At 40.0% G+C, this 22,559-nt stretch overlaps 1 protein-coding gene across 2 annotated transcripts in view; it reads right to left on the reverse strand.

Moving 5' to 3' along the window:
• Window positions 1-12,171: 12,171 nt before the first annotated feature.
• WDR70 (WD repeat domain 70) overlaps window positions 12,172-22,559 on the reverse strand; it is a 303,275-nt gene continuing 292,887 nt past the window's right edge. For both annotated transcript variants that reach the window (XM_072757062.1, XM_026016676.2), the window contains exon 18: window positions 12,172-12,353. In XM_072757062.1, the coding sequence (XP_072613163.1) occupies window positions 12,266-12,353 (88 nt within the window). In that variant the 3' untranslated portion in view covers window positions 12,172-12,265. The remainder of the gene's footprint in view (window positions 12,354-22,559) is intronic.

Below are 22,559 nucleotides of genomic sequence, written 5' to 3' on the forward strand. Positions count from 1 at the left end.
ATATTCATTTCAATGTCTTTTTGCTAAGCCTCTGGATTAAGGTAATGATGGCAACACCTATACCCAGTCATGAATTTTATACAGAAAGGCTGGAGAGCCTGCCAGGAAGCCCTCCCACCCTGCCAACTGGATCATGTTCTTTCTAGTCTCGGGTTGAGTTCCATGGGAGCTTGAGGATCCAGACTTCGGTTCAGGTCTCCGGTCAGTGGAATAATGGATGTCACTGTAGGCTCTAGAACACATCTCTGTGCCTCTATCTTCATGAATGAAATGATTTATTGTGAAACTCTAATGAGGTTATTGTGAACATCAAAAGGCAGTGTAAGCTGTTGTTAAATGTATGCGACTTTAAGATAGAACACTTTTTGATAATGATGTATCAGTGTAGGCTCATCCATTATAACAAATGTACCACTCTGGGGGAAGACGCTGATGATGAAGGAGACTGTGCATGTGTGGAGGCAAGGGATAGATGTGGGAAATCTCTGTACTTTCCTCTCAGTTTTGCTGTTAAACTAAAACTGCTCTAAAAACTACAGTTTTACAGTTCAGTATTTTTACAGTGTATTAAATAATAAATTACTTTAAAAAGACAAAACACCATTAATCCACATTACCTCTATTATCACACAGTACCTTTCCTCTTAACTCAAAATATGGAGTGCTCCATTTTATGGGAAGACAGAGAATTAAGAGGCTGTAGTGGAGCCAAGACAGAAACACTGCTTGGGGCTGCCCCAGATCTGACAGCCAATCTCTCAACTCAGCCATATCATTATTGGGGTCTTGAGGGCCCCTAAAGCACCAAATTTCCCAGATCTCCTCGAGCTCAGAATCAGAAGGAACATGACTACTCTATGTTGTCATGAGAAGTGCTTCATGGGGCAGTGTTCATGACCTCTTGCTTCAGAGTCATTTGGGACACTTGTCACAAATGCAGAATCATGGGCCCTGCCTCAGGGTCTTACTGAATCCAAATGACTGAGAGGGGGGCCCAGAATTTGATATTTCTAGTAATTGTCCCAAGATGACTCTGATGCAGCCTGATGTATCAGAATGAGTTTCTGCTGATATTGGATCACCCTTTTATGTTGAGACCATACACCAGAAGGCTGAATCCATAGCGTGTCTGAATCCAGAAAGCCTCCCTCCAGGCAACATTCTTTCTGCAACTTGTAAGGCGCCACAAGCTGTCAGAAAGGGTGGTGTGGACAAGGACATCACTGAGGGCTTTTTGGACTTCAGAAGGGGGAAGGGTCCAGCTCCCATTTCCCAAAGAATGGCTGCTTCAGCAAAGGGCTGAGTGAGAGGTTAGTAATGCAGCCATGGCCACAATTATGTACTGCCCAGACAGATGCTGCCCAAGTGCATGACTTACACCCCAGTCATGGGTTTGACTTTTGTGGGATCTCTGGTCTGACATTTTCTAAGACCAGATCACTTTCCCTATATCTAAGGGTTGACAGGATATTTATGAACAGTGCCCATAAAATGCCACCTGGGGGCTAGAGAATTTCTCGATCCCAGGGTCACCTCAGTCTGATTTAAGTCCCTATGCTTCAGTTTGTTTAGGAGCATAACAGAAACTCTCCCACTGCCCTGCCTCCAAGGGGCATTGCCAGGAGAAAGAGGCAGGATTTGCAGAAAGGCAAACCTCAGCTCACCTGCAGATGCCCCTGTGTGAATATACGCTCTGGGATTTAGGTGCCATCCTTGTCTGAAAATCAAAATGGATTCCACCTGCTGCGGCTCATATCTGGGTCTTGCCAGGCCGCACACCCAGGGACTAGAACTGAAGGGAAGCCAGCTGCCCCTTCCAATCACACAAGGCCCTCTGGCATTTCAGTTCTTGGCTTCCCACCGCAGCACACTCCATGTCAGCAGCCCTATGTCCCCACTTGGTGTGAGAGTCCGTGGCAGTCCCTGCCAGCACTGTTGGAAGCGCTCTGAGGCTCTGGACGCTGCCACCAAGGCAGCCGGCTGCTATGCCCTTCCTTCCTGCCTTTCACATGTCCCTCCCAGGCAGTCCTGAGGTGCTTCTTCATTTCACCCTTATTCCTTTTGGAGCAGCCTTGGAATTCTTGGTGTTTATTTCAAAAAGAGCAAAGAGAGCAAGAGAGATCAGGGGGGACTAGATTGGAGACGGACTTAAACTCAAAATCCTCCAAAGTCTTTTTGTGAGGCTTCTATTTGGATTCTCCAACAACTATTTTTCAAAGAGCAATTTGAATTTTAAACACAAGTCTCAATCAATGAAAAGACTCCAATATGACTAATGATGGCTCAGAAAGTTAGCAAGAGAAAATGAAAAACTGATTTCAGTTTTTCTGGACTGCATTTGAAAGACATGGGTAAAGAAATCAGATCTACCTTTGAAAACCAAGGGCGGAAAAAAAAAAAAAAAATTAAAAAAAAAAAAAAAAAAAAAGGGATCCCTGGGTGGCGCAGCGGTTTGGCGCCTGCCTTTGGCCCGGGGCGCGATCCTGGAGACCCGGGATCGAATCCCACGTCGGGCTCCCGGTGCATGGAGCCTGTTTCTCCCTCTGCCTGTCTCTGCCTCTCTCTCTCTCTCTCTGTGACTATCATGAATAAATAAATAAAATCTTAAAAAAAAATTAAAAAAAAAAAAAAAAAAAAAAGAAAACCAAGGGCGGATAGAAGGCAAACCAAGCTGAGGAAAGATTAGTCTAGAATTGCTGGCAAATCCATTTCAGTCAGGCCAAATTTGTGCATGTATTGGCCCCTTGCGTGACCATGATTGCCACTTAACAAGCATTTATTGTTGTCTTGGCCATCAGTGAAGTCTTTCTCTTATATTATTATTTCATTTAATCTTGACAACAACCCCACAAGTTAAGTATTGGTTTCTCAGTTCTACAGATATGGACATTGAGGCTCAACAAAGTGAAATAGCTTGCCCAAGGTCACCATACACGGCAGAGCTGGGATCCCAACCTAGGTCTGTCTCATCCTGGTCAGTGACTCCAAGAATAACAGAGCTGAAGAAACACTGGGCTGCTATCAAAGATCTTTATTTATGGTCCCAGCTTTACCATTAATAGATGGTGTGTCCCATCACAAGTGGCTGAGCCTCAGGCTCTAGTTTTCTCAACTGTAAAATGTGGGGCTCAGTAGTAGATGGGCTCAAATGCCCTTTCCATGCCTACCAATCTCTAACTATAGCTTCTCTCTTGCACACTATTCCAGCAGCCCTCCAGCTTTCTCTGGATTTCATGATACATAGTTGGTCATAATTATAACTTATGGGATCCTTAATCCTGGATTTTGTTGGCCTCCAAATTGCAACATTGTTTTTATAAGTAAAAAAATACAATCTGCTTGATAAGTGTCTGCTTTGCCATAGCCTACACTGTGACCAGCTCCCAAATCACACTGCTGTCAAGGTAAGGGAATGCTTGTCAGACAGCTCCAGAGATAAAAGCGGTAATGTTTGCTTGTGTTGCTCTGCCTTCTCATTATTCACAGTCCTGTGATCTTCAGTAAAGGGGAAAAATTGGAAGCTAACTACACATACACTAAAAGAATAATGTTGACTGTTGTTGACTGTTTATAATGAGAAAGATCTTGGAAGATGTGAGTAAATCCAGACGCAGCTCAGTTAGAACCACACATCTGGCCTGGAGCAGCTTCATGAATCTCACCTCCAGGCCACACATAATCAGGCAAAAGAGAGGGTCAACATGCACCATAATTTTGGACTTCAGCCAGCCTTGCACCTGTGAAATAAAGAACATGGTCACTGGGGCAGATCAATAGGAGAAAGGGTAAGGAGATGGATCATAGTCTAGTCTCCAACTTCCAAGAGGGGCTAACTGTTGGTGGGCACTGAACATGTAAGGCCTGGATTTCAAAACTAAGATTGCACATTTTTGGGATAAAGAGATGTATCTGCAAGAATGTTCTTCAGGATTTACTTGTTTCAGGCCAAAATACACATATGCCACAATATAGTATTTCCAAGAAATATCTTGAGTCCAAGATCTCTGAAAAGCCAGCCTGCTCCTGCTAGGGCGCCTCTGAATATAGAAGCAGTAATGAGAACATTTGTGTAACGATTCATTGTTTGCAAAGTGCTTTCACACTCTGATCCTTCTAACATCCCAGAGTCACCAAGGTTCCAAAAAGCTTATGTAACTTGCTTGACCCGGCATTTGAACCCAGGTCTCCTTAATAGAGCTTTTCTCCACACCATGTATTTCTGAATAATAAGATTTTTTTCCACAAAGGAAATAAATCTTATTTTTAAAATAAAATAAGCAAAAGAAAAATGACTACATACCTAGGAGGCAAGATTTCTGCTGGCTGTTTGTCATGGTTGACTTGCTATTTTTCATAAACAAGAGGCAGTAAGGTCAAAGGGAAGACCACATGGTACCCAACGAAGTGTACACAATATTTTTGAATGTTGGGGAGAAGTAACAGCAAGAAAGAAAAAAGCAATATCAAAATAGCCTATGAGAAAGGCAAAAGACAGTTTTCCCATTTTTCTAAATTTAGATAGGTTTCAGATGCTGTCACTGCCAGCACCATGAGAGTCTTTGTGTCAAACATGACCAACAGCAAGGCCAAGAAGTAGATCAGGATTCCAACTGGCTTCATGAGAAGCTGAATCAACCAGAGTCCACCTAAGACAACCATAGCCAAATCTTGGGTAACTTTCACATTAGAAGACAACCTCTCAAACACACAGAATCAAATTCTTCCTGTGAATAGAGCATCCTATCTGCCACCACAGCAATTCTTAATTATGGGGCTGATATGGATTGGGCTTGTTTTCTAAAAATTTGCCCTTCATATACATTACTGAGATACTAATAATAAATTGCCACAAGCAACCAATTATATTGGCATTTCATAATTTGCAAAGCTTTTACTCTCTCTCTCTCTCTGTCTTGTCTGAATTGTAAAATACTCCTCTGGACGTAGTCTGAATGATCGATATTGCCATTCTACTGATGAAAAACTGAGGCTCACAGTTTATATGACTTCCCTAAACTCACAAAATTACTAACTAGTGAAGGAGAAACATAAACCCTAACCTCCTGACTTCATATTTCATGCTACTTCCAAGATACCAGCCATACCACTGATTAAGACTCCTGATTAATGTAGTAAATATTCTTCTCTCATATGTTTATCTTTTTCCATGGCTGATCAACTTCAGAGATCTGAGAGCGGCCCCAGACATCTGGTCACATCAGCTCTGTCAAGCAGATCTGAGGAGAGAATCCAGTTGTCAGCCACCCACACTTCAAAGTGACTTATAAACAGCAAAACCATCAGCCATGGATGTCTCAGAGTAAGAAAATCTATGAGGAAGACCTACTCATAGGCTTAGAATGTCATGGATACTTTGGATAGGAGGCTATAATGCTGGATGTCTGCCTGTCTGTTCTGAGGATGAGGGAGAGATAAGACCATGTGTGGAAGCTGTAGCAGCTCAGGGAACAACTCCCAGCCAAGTCAAGCTGAAGGGGAAACGGAGAAGGGCCAGCAACTCTGCTGACTCAAAGAAACTGATGGCAAAAATATTACAATTATTTCCTTTAGCTATGGTCTCTGGGTTTGTTCCAAGTGGTTCCTGAGTCTTCTCATCCTACAGAATAATATCTGTCCCCTCACCCCCACTCCATCAAGAAAATCCAAGTGACCTCACTGCCTTACAACAAATTCTTAATGAGTCCACCCTCAGAAGATCAAACAGGAGGTCTTTCTAGAAACCAGTGGCTAGATATTCAAAATGTAAGAATTAGTTGCATTAGAAATTGTATTAGTTGTCTATTGCTGTATAACAAATTATTCCAAAATTTAGCAGCTTAAAACAACAAATAGAATAACTCAAGTCCGTACTGATGGTTGAACCTAGGGAGCAGGGAAGAGAAGTGGAGGACATTAGGATTTGAAACTTTGATGTTAGATCTGGAAGGTCTTGTGATTTTCCCCCTCTTTTCCTGAGCACTTAGTGGATTGTGATATGCAGCCCTCGAGGGTCCACATGGATCCACTGTTGCTTACGTCTTGTTGCAAGGTGTATTCATTCCCTGGGGCTAAAATTTTCACAGACTGGATGACTTAAAACAATAGAAATTTAGTTTCTCACAGTTCTGGAGGCTAAGTCTGAAAACCACTGTCATCAGGACCAAGTCTCTGAGGGCTCTAGAGAAGAACCTTGCCTTGCGTCTTCCTAGCCTCTGGCGGTTGCCTGGCAATCCTTAGAGTTCCTTGACTTGTAGCTACATCACTCCAGTAGCTGCCTCCATTTCACATGTTTTTTTGTGGTTGTTGTTGTTGTTTTTTTTTTCTCTGTATCTTTACATGATCTTCTTATAAGGACACCAGCCATCAGAGTTAGGGCTCATGCTAATTCACTATGACCTCAATTTAATTGTATCTACAAAGACTTTCCAAATAAGGCCACATTCTGAGGTTCTCGGAGGGCATGAATTTTGGGGGACACTATTCAACCCAGTATACTAGGAATATTTCCCAGAATCATCTCTGTCCTCTCCAACTGGGCGTTCACTGATAAGGTAACTACCAAGATTACAATAATTCTACCTAGCAAATATGAGTCATTCCTTTTGACCCTCCATAATTCTGTTTTCATAATCAGTTCTAGGAAAAGAATCCTATGTACATAAGGAAACTTTAAGCACAGAAATAAAGCAAAGCAGTTTTGCTTATGATAGCACGTTTGAAAACTATCCATGGGGATCCCTGGGTGGCGCAGCGGTTTGGCGCCTGCCTTTGGCCCAGCGTGTGATCCTGGAGACCCGGGATCGAATCCCACGTCGGGCTCCCGGGGCATGGAGCCTGCTTCTCCCTCTGCCTATGTCTCTGCCTCTCTCTCTGTGTGTGTGACTATCATAAATAAATTTAAAAAATTATAAAAAAAAACTATTCATGTTTCTAACAATGAAAGAATAGTTCTAACTATTCCATTAGAAAGATCCTAATCTTTCTAACAATGAAAGGATACATCTCTATAATAAACTACCAAGTAGCCCCTAAAATTATATGAGGCTTGTAGTAATATAGAAAATTTACATATTTAACAAGTGAAGAATACACCATATTTTAAATAAATATTCTAATTATGTTTTAAGAAGAGCAAATAATACTCAAAATTGTACACAAAGTTTAAAATTGGAATGTGGTTCACTAAAATATTAGCACTATGTTTAATGACTTCTTATCTTTTAGGTTGTTCCAATTCTGTATTTCTGCATAAAAAACAACCTCATAACTTATTGCTTAAAAATGATAATAATCATGTACTCTCATTAATTTGTGATTCGATTTGGGCAAAGCTCCTAGGGGGTTGACTCATCTCTGTTCCATGTGTGACTGAACTGAGACTGAAGGATCTGCTTGCCAAGGTGGCTCAACATGTTGGTGCTGGCTCTCAGCTGGGAGCTCAGTTAGGGCTGGCCAGGGGCCTCAGTTCTTCTCCAGGTGGGCCTCTCCATGGGGCTGCTGAAGCTTCCTCACAACACAGCAGCCCAGTTTCAAGAACAACTGTTCTGAGAGAAAGGAAGTAGAAAGTGCAAGTATCTTAATGGCTGGGCTGGTAACTCGCACAGTGCCACTCCTGTCATGTTCTGTTGGTCAAGTCATCACAGAGCCTGCTCAGATTTAAGGGAAGGGGCTCTTCCTGATGAGAGGAATGTCTCAAAGAACCTGTGGTCATCTTTAATCTACCATTATGCCAACATTTTCCAGATAATAAATAAATGCTTTTATTTAAGAATTTGAAGACCCCTAATATAAACTCTGATAATTCATAGAACTACTTAAAATAGCAAAGTTCTCTACTCTTAGCTTCTAAAGCCCCTTCTTTACCTACACACACACACACACACACACACATACGCACATGCACACGCATACGCACACGCACACGCACACGGAAGATCTCCCATCTTTAGGCACTTCTCCCCCAATCAGTTCTTTGATGAGGGTGTTGAGTAAACTGGAGTCATGGTCATGGTGGCTTGTGGTATACCCCATTCCAGATAGATACTTTTGAAAAAGGATTTGTTAACAACCCTCCCCTATTTCCTAACTTCCTCACATACAAGAAAACCGATGAATGAAGGAAGCATGTCACCTCTAGAGGGCTGCTGACCCAGGTTGGAGGCACACACCTAAGTAGATATCTGGCTATCCTCCTTATTTCCTACCATATCTGACTAATTAGTTATTAAACACTGAAGGGCTCACAGATGCCTGAATTAGTAATATCAATTCCTAAAAGCTTTTCTCAAATTGGCTCAAATCTCGTAATATTCACTCTTAGATCACATAAAGAGGCACTTACCTCTGGATGCTGCTTTCAGGAAATCATAAAGCTGACGATTTTAGCTGTTAAATGGGACAAAAGGCTAATCATCTTTAAAGAACAGAAATTAAGGTGTGACTAAAAATAATATATCAACTGCCTAAGATTAAATGGAAGCCAGCATGTTCGAGGTTTGGGCTTAGTTTGTTCTGTTTGGAATTTTGCATGTGTGTGACGGTTATGTCCTGATTTTCAAGTCTGGATGACCCAATTTTACCAGTCCTCTGTGAGATCAAAGAGCTGCTACCGGGCAGCCCAGGTGGCTCAGCGGTTTAGCACTGCCTTCAGCCCAGGGTGTGATCCTGGAGACCCGGGATTGAGTCCCATGTCGGGCTCCCTGCATGGAGCCTGCTTCTCCCTCTGCCTGTGTCTCTGCTTCTCTCTGTCATGAATAAATAAATAAAATCTTAAAAAAAAAAAAAAGAGCTGCTACCAACACCCAATAACCCAGAATTTTAATTAATGCTGTGGATCCACTCTACAGAAAGATGTACATGAGCATAAGGAAAGTGTGTTGCATACTTTGGGGCATTCACAGACACCCTGCCTAGGTTATGAATCTCCATGTCAGAGATCTCTTAGATCTTTGGTGATTCAGGATAGGAAGTGAGTGCTTCAGAGTGTCATGATGGCTTAGGGCCTGTTAGGCCATGCCAGGCACAACACAGGCAGTTGTTTACAATCCTGTTTTTTCCTTGAGCTATCACAATAGTCACCTGTGAATAAACCCCAAGAGAGAAAGGCCAAACAGCCTAGATACAGCCTGAGCTTCTGTACTAATGATCCTCCTTCCCACTGGTGAGGCAGACACACTTCTCACACCTCATTCTCTTTCCATCCATTCCTTACCCTTCCCTGTTTCTCTCTTTCCCTCTGCCAAATATTTAATGAGCACCTTTTTAATCCCTTTCTTGGGAGTAGGGGCTAGCAAAACAAATGTGAATAAAATATGGCTCCTCTTATTCATTAAAGAAATTCATTGAACATTCACAGAACCCAATGGGCTTTAGTTTTTATAATCTACATCCCAGTGGGGGAAACACGCTCAAGTCCACAAGCCACACACATATACATTTACAATGAACAGAAAAGAAGGCCATAGCACAGAGATATGTAAGCAACGTTGGGGGCAAAGGAGGGATCAACTGTCTGCTAGGAGGGTCATGGAAGGCTGCTCGGGAAAGATGGCATTGATCCCCGTATTCAAAAACAGGCAGACAAGGATGGAAGAAGGGACAATATGGGCAAAGGCACTCAGGTGCAAAACACATGGAACGTCCAGGTTCAGATATGCTGGAACTGAGAAGTGTGTGCGAGCTCAGCAGGAGTTAAAGCAGGAACAGGGAGAGGCTGAATCTGGACATCCCAAGCGCCACACAGATGAACTCAAACTACTGACACAGATACTCTGGAAGGCTCTACACAGAGGGATGAAATGATAGATTTTCGTTTTAGAAAGCAAGTCTGATGGCAGAATAGAAGATGGATTTGATGAGGACCAGATGAAAAATAGGGAGATTAGTTGGGAGGGAGGCTCCTGGGAGGTCCTAGTCAGGGATAAAAGAGGGTCTAAATTCTAGCAGGGGCAGCAGGGAAGATGAAGGTCAAATAGAAGGCAGTCAGCAGATGGCATGGATGGAAACTGGCAAACGATTGCATGAGGTGGGAGGGGGGTGAGGCAGGAGTCATCATTATGCCTTACTCCTTTCTTTGAGCGAATAGAAATGTAGTGGACCTAGACACGGAATACTGGGTTGTATGGAGTAAGATAATGAAGCTGAGGAGCATGGGGAGTGTGAGGGCCTGTGAAATACCCACTGCAGATTCTGCCCTGGTGATGGGAATACAGGTCCAATGACCACCCACTATTTGTCCAGTCCTGGTTCTGAGGTCCTCGCTCACCAAAATTGATAATGGAAATCTTCTCTCTCTTGCCAATCTTGTATGGAAAAACAATTTTGTATAAAACGCTCAAGTGAGAGATCGATCATCTCAAGCATGAAAAGGGCCACTCGTGTTGTGGGTAACAATCAGAAAACCATCTTCGTGCTAAATCTTTCTCTCCCCTTACATCATAGCAGGCTCCGCCAAGACCACTATGATCAAGTTTTTATTCCTCCCTCCAACCCTCCACAACAACTTTTGGCTGTGTAAGACGAATACTTCCATATGGTGCAATGTTTATGTTAAGACAGGAAAAAATATGAAATGCTTTCAGTAAATTTTATCCAAGAAACAGTAAATTTACAAATCCTAAGCACTTGGAACAAAATATTGGTCTGTAATTGATTTTGGATGAAGTGTATTTCAATGGTAATAGGAAACTTGGGACAGTTTGTTAACTACTGATGCTTAGAAATCTTGGGTGTCTTTGTATATAGCCCTCCTTAACTGTAATCTCAGACAGATTACTTGACTTCTTGAATCTCTTTTGTCTTATCTGTAAAATGGGTTTAGCAGTTTTACCTATTCATGGGATTTTGTGAGGATTAAATGAGCTACTGCAGATAAAGAGCTCAGAAGAGTAGTCATCAGATAGTAGGCACAGTAGCAAATGTCAGTTATTACCTATAAGCTAAGTGATGAGGGAAGGGGAAGAGAATGAAAATGGTGGTAGAAGAGAAAAAGGACAGAGAGTAGTTGACAAGGATGAAGGTTTTGAGGATTTATTTATGGAGGAATGCCCACTACTACCCATCTCAGAACTGTGGAGGCAGGAAAGCTGTGTACATGTGATCTTGGTGAAAAAGATTTGGGGGGAGGAGGTAATACATATGTGAGGCCTGTAACTTTCCAACACACATTTTGGATCATCATTCATTTTTATAATTATTTAATTTACTAAGACAAATGAGAGCAGGAGGGGAAAAGGCAAAAGGACTAAAAACTCCTGAATTTTCTAGTGGGGACTATTTGACACGCAAAATTACCCCAGGTCTGTGTGAAATATGTCCACAGAATTTTATTCTATTGACTCATTATTACTTTGGACAAACTGCCAACTTTTGTTTTAGTTTTCTAAGTCACAAAAGCACAAGGATCTTTTAGAATGATTTTTAAAGTCTAATTATAGGTACAAACATTTTCATACTTTTTTAATTTAATAGTGATGAAAATCAGGCAAAGTAGATATCATTAGCTCTATTTTTAAATAGGAAATAGTGTATGTTTGTTACATGTCAGGTACTATACTAAATGCTATACAAGGAATGTCTCATCTAATCCTGTAACAAACCTATGAAGATGGTGCTATCATCATCTGAGGCTAGAAGAGAGAAGTTTAATAGCTTGCAAGAAGACCTAGACAGTAAAGAGTAGAGCCAAAGTTTGAATCCACATGGGTTTAACTTCAAAGCTTGCTTCCTAAATCCTAACCACTGTATTCTGCTGTTTAAGGATAAACAGATACATGTTCTTTCCTAGTACAGCAATGCTTTTAGCCTGAACTCAGCCTAATTATTTATAATCATGTAATAAATATTGTGAAATTATACAGAAATATTAAACCTTTTGATGCCTATTTTCATATTATGCTCCTAGAATTGCTCAAGACACACGTCCATCTCAATGTACATTCTCTCTCCCAAGGTTCTCTCTCCCAAGGTACAGATTCCCAAGAATCTGTACAGGACCAATAATTGTTGACTAAAGTTTCCAAATACCTAAATTACTTGGTAATAGGCTAAGAATCTATCCCTTATTTATTTATAATACAGATTCATAGTTGTAGTTAAGAAAATGTAAGTACAATTTTAGTGAAGATTAGCTACCAATCTTTTGAATGGTTCAACAATGCAAACTACAAAAACTTTTCATAAAAATGTATTTTTTATTTCATTAAAAAAAAAAAACAACTGTCCAATATCACTTCCCCTCATGCAAACAGCACTCATGTGAGAGTCTTCAAATTTTACGCTTTTTCCATTCTGGCTCATTCTTTGCTTCCTCATCGTCAGATTCAACTTGGGCAAACATGGTTTTGGGCTGAGTCCTAAAAGAAAGTTAATAAAAAGAGGAAAAATTTAGTCACCAAGTGTTTATTCGATTAGACTTTGCTACTTTCATCAAGTGGAAGCATATTTGAGGACTCAATTATCTCTCAATTATTAAATATCAATCATCAAATTCCTGGCCAAAAAAAAAAAAAAAAAGAATAAGAGAAATTTAATTTTGTTGATCAAAGAGCCAAAGATGTTCCTAAAGGCTTTCCCTCTGTGGCAGATTATGTATGCTGTCCTTTGCTTAAATAAAATGAAAATGTATCAAATTCAGTATCTCATATATTCATAACCATAACCACCCTCTACTTCAAACTTAGGCCAACTGGGACTGTTTGGGAAGCCAAATTATAGTCACCAAGCAAGAACACACATGACCTTTATTTACGGCTTTTTGCGTTGTTCCTAGATTTAAGTAGTCCAAATACATGTAAATATGGTGCACACGAACAGGAGAATTTGAGAAAATTTGCTTTCTTATTTAATGAGTCTAAAATAATGGATTATAATATATAGAATAACTTGAGTACTGCCAGCAAAAATAAAAAAACAAATGAATAGACATTCTCTCCACTCCAACACCCAGTTCAGTGCACAGAAATGTCAAACATTTTAGGATACATCACTGAGTATCACTGCTTTAATTCTGGCACACGGTACATCAAGCAATCTTTGCATTAGTTCTGAGCTTTATAAACATACATGGTTCAATGACTTTCCTTTTTATACAATTCATACAAAAATAATTTCAAAAAATAAATATGTGAAACGGTTATAATCTATGCTCCTTTTTGGTCATGTTATTCCTGATTCCCTTTTAAAAACAGCTCTATCACATTACAAGGAAATCTTTTTTTGACATTTTTCTTTTTCTTTTTGTTTTTTTTTTTGTTTCAGGAGTAGAATTTAGTGATTCATCACTTACCTATAACAGTCAGTGCTCATCACAACAAGTGCCCTCCTTAATATCCATCCATTTAGCCCACTCCCACACACTTCCCTCTCACAACCCTCAATTTGTTCTCTATCATTAAGGGTCTCTCATAGTTTGCTTTCCTCTTTCTCTCTTTTTCCTTCTCATAGGTTCATCTGTTTCTTTCTTAAATTCCACATATGAGTGAAATCATTTGGTATTTCTTTTTCTCTGACTTAGGTCGCTTAGCATAATATTCTCTAGCTTCATCCACGTCATTGCAAATTATAAGATTTCATTCTTTTTTAAAAATTTTTTATTTATTTATGATAGTCACACAGAGAGGGAGAGAGAGAGGGGGGCAGAGACACAGGCAGAGGGAGAAGCAGGCTCCATGCACTGGGAGCCCGACGTGAGATTCGATCCCGGGTCTCCAGGATCGCACCCTGGGCCAAAGGGCAGGCACTAAACCGTTGCGCCACCCAGGGATCCCAAGATTTCATTCTTTTTGATGGCTGAGTAGCATTCTATTGGATATGTATACCACATCTTTATCCATTCATCAGTCACTGGACAGTTGGGCTCCTTCCATAGTTTGGCAATTGTTGATAATGCTGCTATGAGCACTGGAGTGCATGTGTGCCTTCAAATCTGTATTTTTGTATCCTTTGAGAAAATACCTAGTAGTACAATTTTAGGTTTTGGGTAGTTCTGTTTTTATCTTTTTGAGGGACCTCCTCCACTACTGTTTTCCAAAGTAGGAAATATTAAAGCACTGTATCAGAAAATGATATATTTAAGCTTATATCTTCATCTTGAATTCAATTCATTACATCAAAGCAATTCCAGAATGTTAAAATAATGATAACAACCATTCCTTTTCTTTAGCAAGTGAAAATAGAGTTAAAACCTTGTATTACTTGTTGCTGTCGTTTTACTATCCTGGGAAGAAGTCTATACCATCCACACTCATGTTGATGTTGCTCTGATGCAAGCTATGTACCGGAATTCCTCACGCATAAGCTAGTCACAACTTCTGTCCCTCTAGTGACTCACACATCTACCTGGAACCTAAAGTGTCCTCATACACAATCCAGTCAAACTTCTCAAGACACTGTTATGACATCTACAAACAAGTCACAGCTCTAATGTTTCCAAAAACAGCTACAGCTTTTCATGAGTTGCTGAATTACTAGAAAGCAGCACCCCTGTCTCTCTAACATGCTACAAAAGACAACTGGGGCTCATTGCATATTTCATCTACTGGCAAAGATGTGGGCCACAGAGGTATGGACAAACCCATATGGGAACAAATCTGTCTGGATTTAAAAATCTTTTGAATTAGATGTTTAATTTCTAAAGAGAAAAAAATAAGGTGGTCTTATAAAGGTATGTGGCAGTGCTTCATGAGACAACCAGCTCGTCAATGTTAGCCGCAACAAGACTTAAGGACTAAGAAGTTTTAATGGGGATCCCTGAGTGGCGCAGCGGTTTGGCGCCTGCCTTTGGCCCAGGGCGCGATCCTGGAGACCCGGGATCGAATCCCATGTCGGGCTACCGGTGCATGGAGCCTGCTTCTCCCTCTGCCTATGTCTCTGCCTCTCTCTCTCCTCTCTCTGTGTGTGTGACTATCATAAATAAATAAAAATTAAAAAAAAAGAAGTTTTAATGGTGCTTTTTTGGATATAAAAAAAGAATTTAAATGACAGATCACAGGAAGAATAGAAAGGTTTAAAAAGGTTATTTCATGTAAGTACTTACTCTCATATTCTACCTACTTCCCAAAATTATTTTTTGCAAGTTGGTGGCTAACTTGAAGGGCTAAGACACGGGGCAGAAAGGGAGCAATGATTGTAAAGAGGCATGAATGTTTTGCAGGGATGGAAATGTTGCATAATCTTGATTGAAGTGGTGATTACATAAGTGTGTATACATTTGTCAAAACTTGAATGAGTGCATTTTCAAATTTATTATACATAGATTATACCTCAATAAAATGGACTTATAAAGAAAATCAAAACAAATGAGAAGGTGAAGAACCAAGGAACAAAAGGATAAGCATAATAAGACAACACTCAACTTTCTAGTAGCCAAGAAAAAGAATAAAAAAATATTTGTCTTCAAAGGAGATACATTTTCCCTCAGCACTAAACTCAGCAAAACTGACTGACTAAACTTTAAAATCAGGATCACTCAGATTGTCACTTTCAATTACCAGACCATAACAGTTTCCTTTGCCCTCTCCAGGTAATTTTAACTTAGGGGATATGAATTTGTGTAGAAGATAGAATGGTCTCTTTAAGGAACTCCATGAAATTTAGTATTTTAAATTCTGTTTTTTTGAATTACAATGTTGCCAGCAAAATAACCATATTATGTATATGCAACATCAAATCATGACATTTAGCTTTCAAAAAGCCAGGCTCTCCTTCCCCTAGTTACCAAAATCAAGGCACAAACTAGCATCCAAATTTTCCCAGCATTGCTTATTTACCATTTTGTCTTTCATTTTATTGGCTAGGTAGGGAATACCTGAGTGTAAGAAGTAGGTTCCTTTCAAAAAAGGGTGTTCGCAAAATTGTACCAAATGCAATAAATAAAACTGGACTCTTACTTACACCATATGCAAAAGTTAACTTAAAATGGATCGAAGACCTAAACCTAAGAGCAAAAACTAAAATATTATGGAAAAGCTTTATGACATTGGAATATAGTAATGGTTTCTTTGATAAAACAGCAAAAGCAAAAGCATAATAAAATAAGTCAATTGAACTTTATCAAAATTAAAACCTATGAACCAATGGACACAATCGATAGTCTAAAAAACCAACATATGAAATGGGAGAAAATACTTGCTAATCAAGTAAGATAAGAGGTTAGTATCTAGGATATATAAAGAACTCTTAAAACTCAACAATAACAACAACAACAACAACAAAACCCCAAACAACACAGTTTAAAACTGGGCAAAGGGCTTGAATAGATATGCCTCCAAAGAAGATAGCAAAAGACTAACAAGCACATAAGAAGATGCTCAACATTGTCAATCATTAGGGAAATGCAGATCAAAACCATAGTAACACCTCACACCCACCAAGATGGTTACTATCAAACCAACCCCAGAAAATAAAAAGTATTGGCCAGGATGTGAAGAAACTGGAACCCTTTACACAGTGATGGTGGGAATTTAAAATGATGCTGCATCTATGGAAAATGACATGGTAGTTCCTCAAAAAAAAATAATAATAATAAAATTATCATGTGATCTGGCAATTCCACTTCAGGAAATATGCCCCCCAAAATGAAAGTGGGGTCTTAAAGAGATATTTGCATACCCATGTTCAATGCAACATTATTCAGATAGTCAGAAGGTAGAAGCAACCTAAATGTTGTGGATAGATGAATGGATAAACAAAATGTGGTGATATCTATAATGAAATATTATTCAGCCTTAAAAAGGAGAGAAATTCTGGCAAATGCTACAGATGAACCTTAATGACATTATGCTAAGTGAAACAGGTCAGTCACAAAAAGACAAATACTATATAATTCCACTTAATATACGGTACTCAGATAGTCATATCCATGAGGCAGAATGGTGGTTGCCAGGGACTGGAAAGATGGGGAAAGAAATAATTCTTGTTTAGGGAGTATAGAGTTTTAGTTTTGCAAGATAAGAAGAGTTCTGAAGATTGGCTGCGCAACAATGTAAATGTGCTTAACACTACTGAAATACACACTTAAAAATGGTTAAAGAGGGTTTTATGTTATATATATTTTATCAAACTTAAAAAATTTTTTTTTATTTAAAAAAAAGAAGAATCAGACTCATGGACTTGGGGATAAGGAATAATGAACCTGCTTCTAGAATAAACAAGAGGCACGCTGGAGAAGGCCTTAGCTCCAATCTGGGGCTCTGCCTAGAGCAGTGCTTCTCAAACCATCTGTGGTGTAAGCCCATCTTTGTTTTCTAATTTCCAATCCTTTGCAGACAAATATTATACTTCTAGAAAAATAAAGACTGTTTCAAAGTACAAATCAAACTTTTTTATTAGATTCTAAAAATATATCAAATAGCTATACAATTTTCTAAATGACTACCCTCAATTCCTACACTTATCTCATAGCACCGGTTGGTAGAGAACACTGAGCAGCACCCATGGGAACATTTTCCCTCCCAGCTGGGGAAAGAAGGCAGTACTTTAAAGCAGGGCTCTGAAACCAGGCTGTGGAGTGAGACTCTGTCTTCTTAACATTAACTTTGACATGTGATGAGCTTCCCAAATGTAGGAAAGTACTTCTCACCTTAGGAGAAGCCAGCCCCGGACACATGCCTTCAGACCACTGAAGACTGGGTGAAGGGATGGGGTTCAAGGCCACACTCTCACAGGCCCACCCCTGAAACAGTCTTTAATTCTTGGGAGTTAGGCATGAGCAGGTGAAGGAAGATACAGCCCACGGAGAGAAGTTTCCCCTGTTCCAATCCATCCTGCTCCTAATACCAACATTCTCATAGCACCATTCAGAGCCTTCCATAAGAGCTATATGTTGTTTGTTGAATAGAGACTTTTTTTCTACAAAAGAGTATTTGACTTGAGTACACTGAACAAGTCAAGTCAGAATCTGTCAAGTCCTAGAGAATGCCAGTGTTTTATAGAAGCAAAGTGAGAGAATTACAGCTTTGAATCTTGCAGCTATTCTTTCTTTGCAGCCATTATTATCTTTAAATTAATTTCCAGCAGTTATTCTTTTGAAAAATTTTGGAAACTCATTTTTTGGGGAAAGACTCAAAAAATTCAATTCATGAATGATTATCTAGGGCATTTAAAAATGGATTTCTTCAGTCATTACTCTTTAAGACAATGAGAAACAGAAATGATTAGGCAAAGTTAGGAAGAGAACCAAAAGATCTCTTCCCTGGGGGATGGCCTAATTTGCCCTTGGCATAGAAAACTACTATAAAAATAAATCAACAGGGGAATCCCTGGGTGGCTCAGCGGCTTAGCGCCTGTCTTCGGCCCAGAGCGTGATACTGGAGTCCTGGGATCGAGTCCCGTGTCGGGCTTCTGCATGGAGTCTGCTTCTCCCTCTGCCTATATGTCTCTGCCTCTCATGCGTGTCTCTCATGAATAAATAAATAAAATCTTTAGGGCAGCCAGGGTGGCTCAGCGGTTTAGTGCCACCTCCGGCCCAGGGCCTGATCTCGGAGACCCGGGATCAAGTCCCATATCGGGCTCCCTGCATGAAGCCTGCTTCTCCCTCTGCCTGTGTCTCTGCCTCTCTCTGTCTCTAATAAATAAATAAAATCTTTAATAATAATAATAATAAAATAAAATCTTTAAAAAATAATAAAGCAACAATGCCAAGCAGGAATAAAATGACACATGCAAAAAAAATTTTTTTAAGGTTTTATTTCTTTATTCATGAAAGACACAGAGAGAGGCAGTGAGAGAAGCAGGCTTTATGCAAGGAGCCCAATGCGGAACTAGATCCCAAGACCCTGGGATCACGTCCTGAGCCAAAGGCTGATGCTCAACTGCTGAGCCACCCAGGCGTCCCACCCCCCTCAAAAATGCTAATGGATTTGAAAACAATTAAAAGTTGGTCCAGAAGTCCCTGATTTTAAAACCAATAGGAAACCAGCAAGTAAACAACAACAAAAAATACTCCAAGTCTCTATTAACATTGTCACTGGCCACAAAAAAGTGGATTCCTTTCTGGGCTGCTTGAAATTTGTACACTGATTTTAACACAGACTTTGTTGGGTGCTTTCATAAGGAAGAGTAAAACAAACCAAACCAAATGGGCACTGAACACATGTCAGGAACTCAGGAAATACATGCATGAATAAAAAATGAGCAAGAAATACATTACACCTTGACAAAGCATTTCCATTTCCAGCCTATTCCCCTGTCTTGTATTTAATTAGTTCTGTACCTGTTTTCTCAAGAGACAGGAAGTTGTCCATTCAAACTTCCAGGCTCATGGAAGATTTATGTCAGTTGCCCAAAACAAAAGCCTATAAAGAGACTGACATGAAGGAAAAGTTGGTAAGGGGAACATTCCATTCAGCCAGAGGTATAATCACCTGGCTCAATAGGTCAGTGGGGACAGGGTAAGCCTGAGTACCAGCAGAGTAACCCACCTTATTGAAATCAGCTTTATCCAGACTATCTAATTTACTAGTTTATGGCGCACACTTAGGCATTTTTCCAGGTGTTAACTGAAAACTTAAACTTACAGAAGGGTGATGTGAAACTTCTTTTCCAGTTTAACTAATTCACTTGGGGAACAGTAAACATTTTTCACCTGACTATGTATGTCAACTTGTTTACTAGAGTTACCAAGAAAAGGAGGACAGACTACATATCAACACAGTTATTGTTATGAGCCATTAAATAAACTAATCAGAGAAGGGCTGAAAGGTTTTTTCGCTTTATTTTGTTTTAGCTTCAGTAAACTCTGCATTTGCTAATATAGTTCATGAAGCAAATGTAAAAGCTTAAGCAAATGTCTTTCTCAAATCTATCAATTCTGATTAGATGATACTTTGTGCTGAATAATTTTCCCTTTGGGACATTTTTTTTAAAGATTTTATTTAGTTATTCATGAGAGATAACAGAGAGAGAGAGAAGCAGGCTCCATGCAGGGAGCCCGACATGGGACTCAATCCCGAGTCTCCAAGATCACACCCTGGGCTGAAGGCAGCACTAAATCGCTGAGCCACCCAGGCTGCCCTGGGACATTTTTAAAACTGAATTCTCAATCATATTTGTATAAAGTGAGTCCTTCCCAGCAACTGTGTTCTAAGAGAAAAATGTCAGAAGCCCAACAAAACTGAGTCCCACCCTCAATGTTTCCATCCATAAGAATTTTGTGTAGAATAGTCAGTAACGAATAATGAATATTCCTCCCTGCAATAATCTATGAGGGTGTTTCTGAGGTGCATTGTTTGTGTGAGAGATTCAAACCATCAAGCCAGGCTGTCTTCTCTCTTCTGACTAAGCTCTAACCTAGGCCTTCTGTACTCCCTTTCTAGTGCTCAGGCCACAGAAGAATCTCAGAATGTCTTCAGCTGCAATGAAAAGTGCACAGGTCACATTCTTTTTAATTATGGATATTCTTCTGATATGATTCATTCAAAAAGCATAAAGCGAGTTCCAGGGTCACAGAATGAGTATGAGGAGAAATCACTTGCAATATTTAGTCATCAGAATGGGAGTATAAACCACAAGCTTTTTTGGCTCAGGGCCCATTGTTTATTATGAAGGAAAACCTCAAAGCCAAAGTCAATTATAGCCATGACTTGACAATCTGACACACTTGTTAACCCTGTTAGAATGAATACAGTCCAGATGAACTGTGACCCAGTCATCACAATTGCAGAATTATTAAGATTAAATGAAGGGCTTGACCAAAAGATTCCACTTGCAATGGGCCCTTCTTTCTGGCAAAGAGCTAATCAAAGATAATTTTTTTTTTTTTAAATATTAGGGATAAATAAGAAGATGAGAAGCAACATGATGTTTCTAGATAAAGAATGTTCTATTTTCTTCAAAAAATGAATACATAATATTTTGGAAAACAGATAAACATGTCTCAGACTCATTAAAGAGGGCACACTAACTCATAATGTTGGGTGTGTGAGTTCAAAGCCTGGGTGAGGGTGGAAAAAAGGGACAAATGCGAAACCTGTGGAAATTGGAAACAAAAAGAGAAAGAGAAAAGAGAGGAAAAGGAAAACAAAAAGAACCCTCCAAAATCACTATTACCTGCCTTATCATCAAATGGTTAAAGTTAGAAGGATAAAATGTTTGAAGAGCACACAGGCCTGAGGCCACCCAGGTGTCATCTGCACCCCCCCTCAGCTCACATGTGTAGCCGGGTGTGTAGCCGGGTGTTACCGCCCTGCTCTCTTATTTCACAGTCGGGGAAACAACCGCAGGCAACGTCAGTGAAATGCACAGCGAGAACGATCCCTGGAACGTCTGATTCTTAGTCTAGTGTTCAGCTATGCCACGCTGGCTCACACGGTCGTCTTTTCAGCTTCACTAGTAATCAAGTTTTTAGTAACTGCAATCAGTTGCTTTGTGATGAGAAGCAATATTCTGTAGTCATCAAGAGCAGAAGCTTGACTCTGAAGCCAGACTGCCTGCATTCAAATTCCAATTCTGCTACCTGCTACCTGTGTGGCTTTGGTCAAGTTATAAGCCTCAACTTCCTCATCTGTAAAATGGGACAATAATACCATTTCCTTCATAAGCTGTTGTGAAGATAAATAAACAATATATATAAAGTTCTTTTTTTTAAGATTTTATTTATTTATTCATGAGAGACACAGAGAGAGGCAGAGACACAGGCAGAGAGAGAAGCAGGTTCCATGCAGGGAGCCTGACGCGGGACTTGATCCTGGGACTCCAGGATCACGCCATGAGCCAAAGGCAGATGCCCAACCACTGAGCCACTCAGGCACCCTGTATAATTGGAATAATATATTCTGTGCATTTTAATTTTCTAGGGGTAAATCATTTGTGATTTATTTTAAATAATCACTTTTGCATTATTATCAAAGTTTAGTGCACAAAATAATCACCTAAGAAACTTAAGATGCAGATTTCCAGCCCCAAGCTCACAGAATCTGAATTGGTCTGAGGTGCCATTTAGAAACCTGCATTTTTAACTCACTACTCCCACCTCTGACTCTGATGAGAGGCAGTTCACAAAACCACTTTGAGAAATGCTGGCCTCTACACAGGAATATGGTGGACAGGGACAATCAGTCACTTAAATATAACTCAGGAAAAAAGTTACATTTTCCTCTGGGGGTTTTATGTCTCTTCTTGACACAAATAACATATAAACCTTTACTCACTCAAAGAATGATCTCTTTAAATACTGCCTATTAATTCAACATGACTTTAACTGGATCCTTTATAGATGGGAATGATATTTTAATATAAGTTCATATATCCATGTATCCCGTATCTGACAAGACATGCACACCGAAAATTAAATTGACTGAACCAGCAATAATGGCAGCTTATCTGGCAAGAAAAGTGACCATGGCTGACAGAGCTGTCAGGCTGTCAAGCTGCTGGCCAGGGTCCAGGCTCCCACACACGTCCATCTCTGTCTGATGTGTAAGCTAATAGCATTCTGGATCTATATCCTGCCCACTCTCCAGCCAGCTCCTCGCCCCTCCCTCGAGCCACTTCTTTTAACAAGAAACTGTAATTGAATCTGACCATGTGTGGCTGAACAAGAGGCTTCTGTGATCTTGCAGTGT

Source organism: Vulpes vulpes, chromosome 4, assembly GCF_048418805.1.
Source record: "Vulpes vulpes isolate BD-2025 chromosome 4, VulVul3, whole genome shotgun sequence".
NCBI lineage: Eukaryota > Metazoa > Chordata > Mammalia > Carnivora > Canidae > Vulpes > Vulpes vulpes.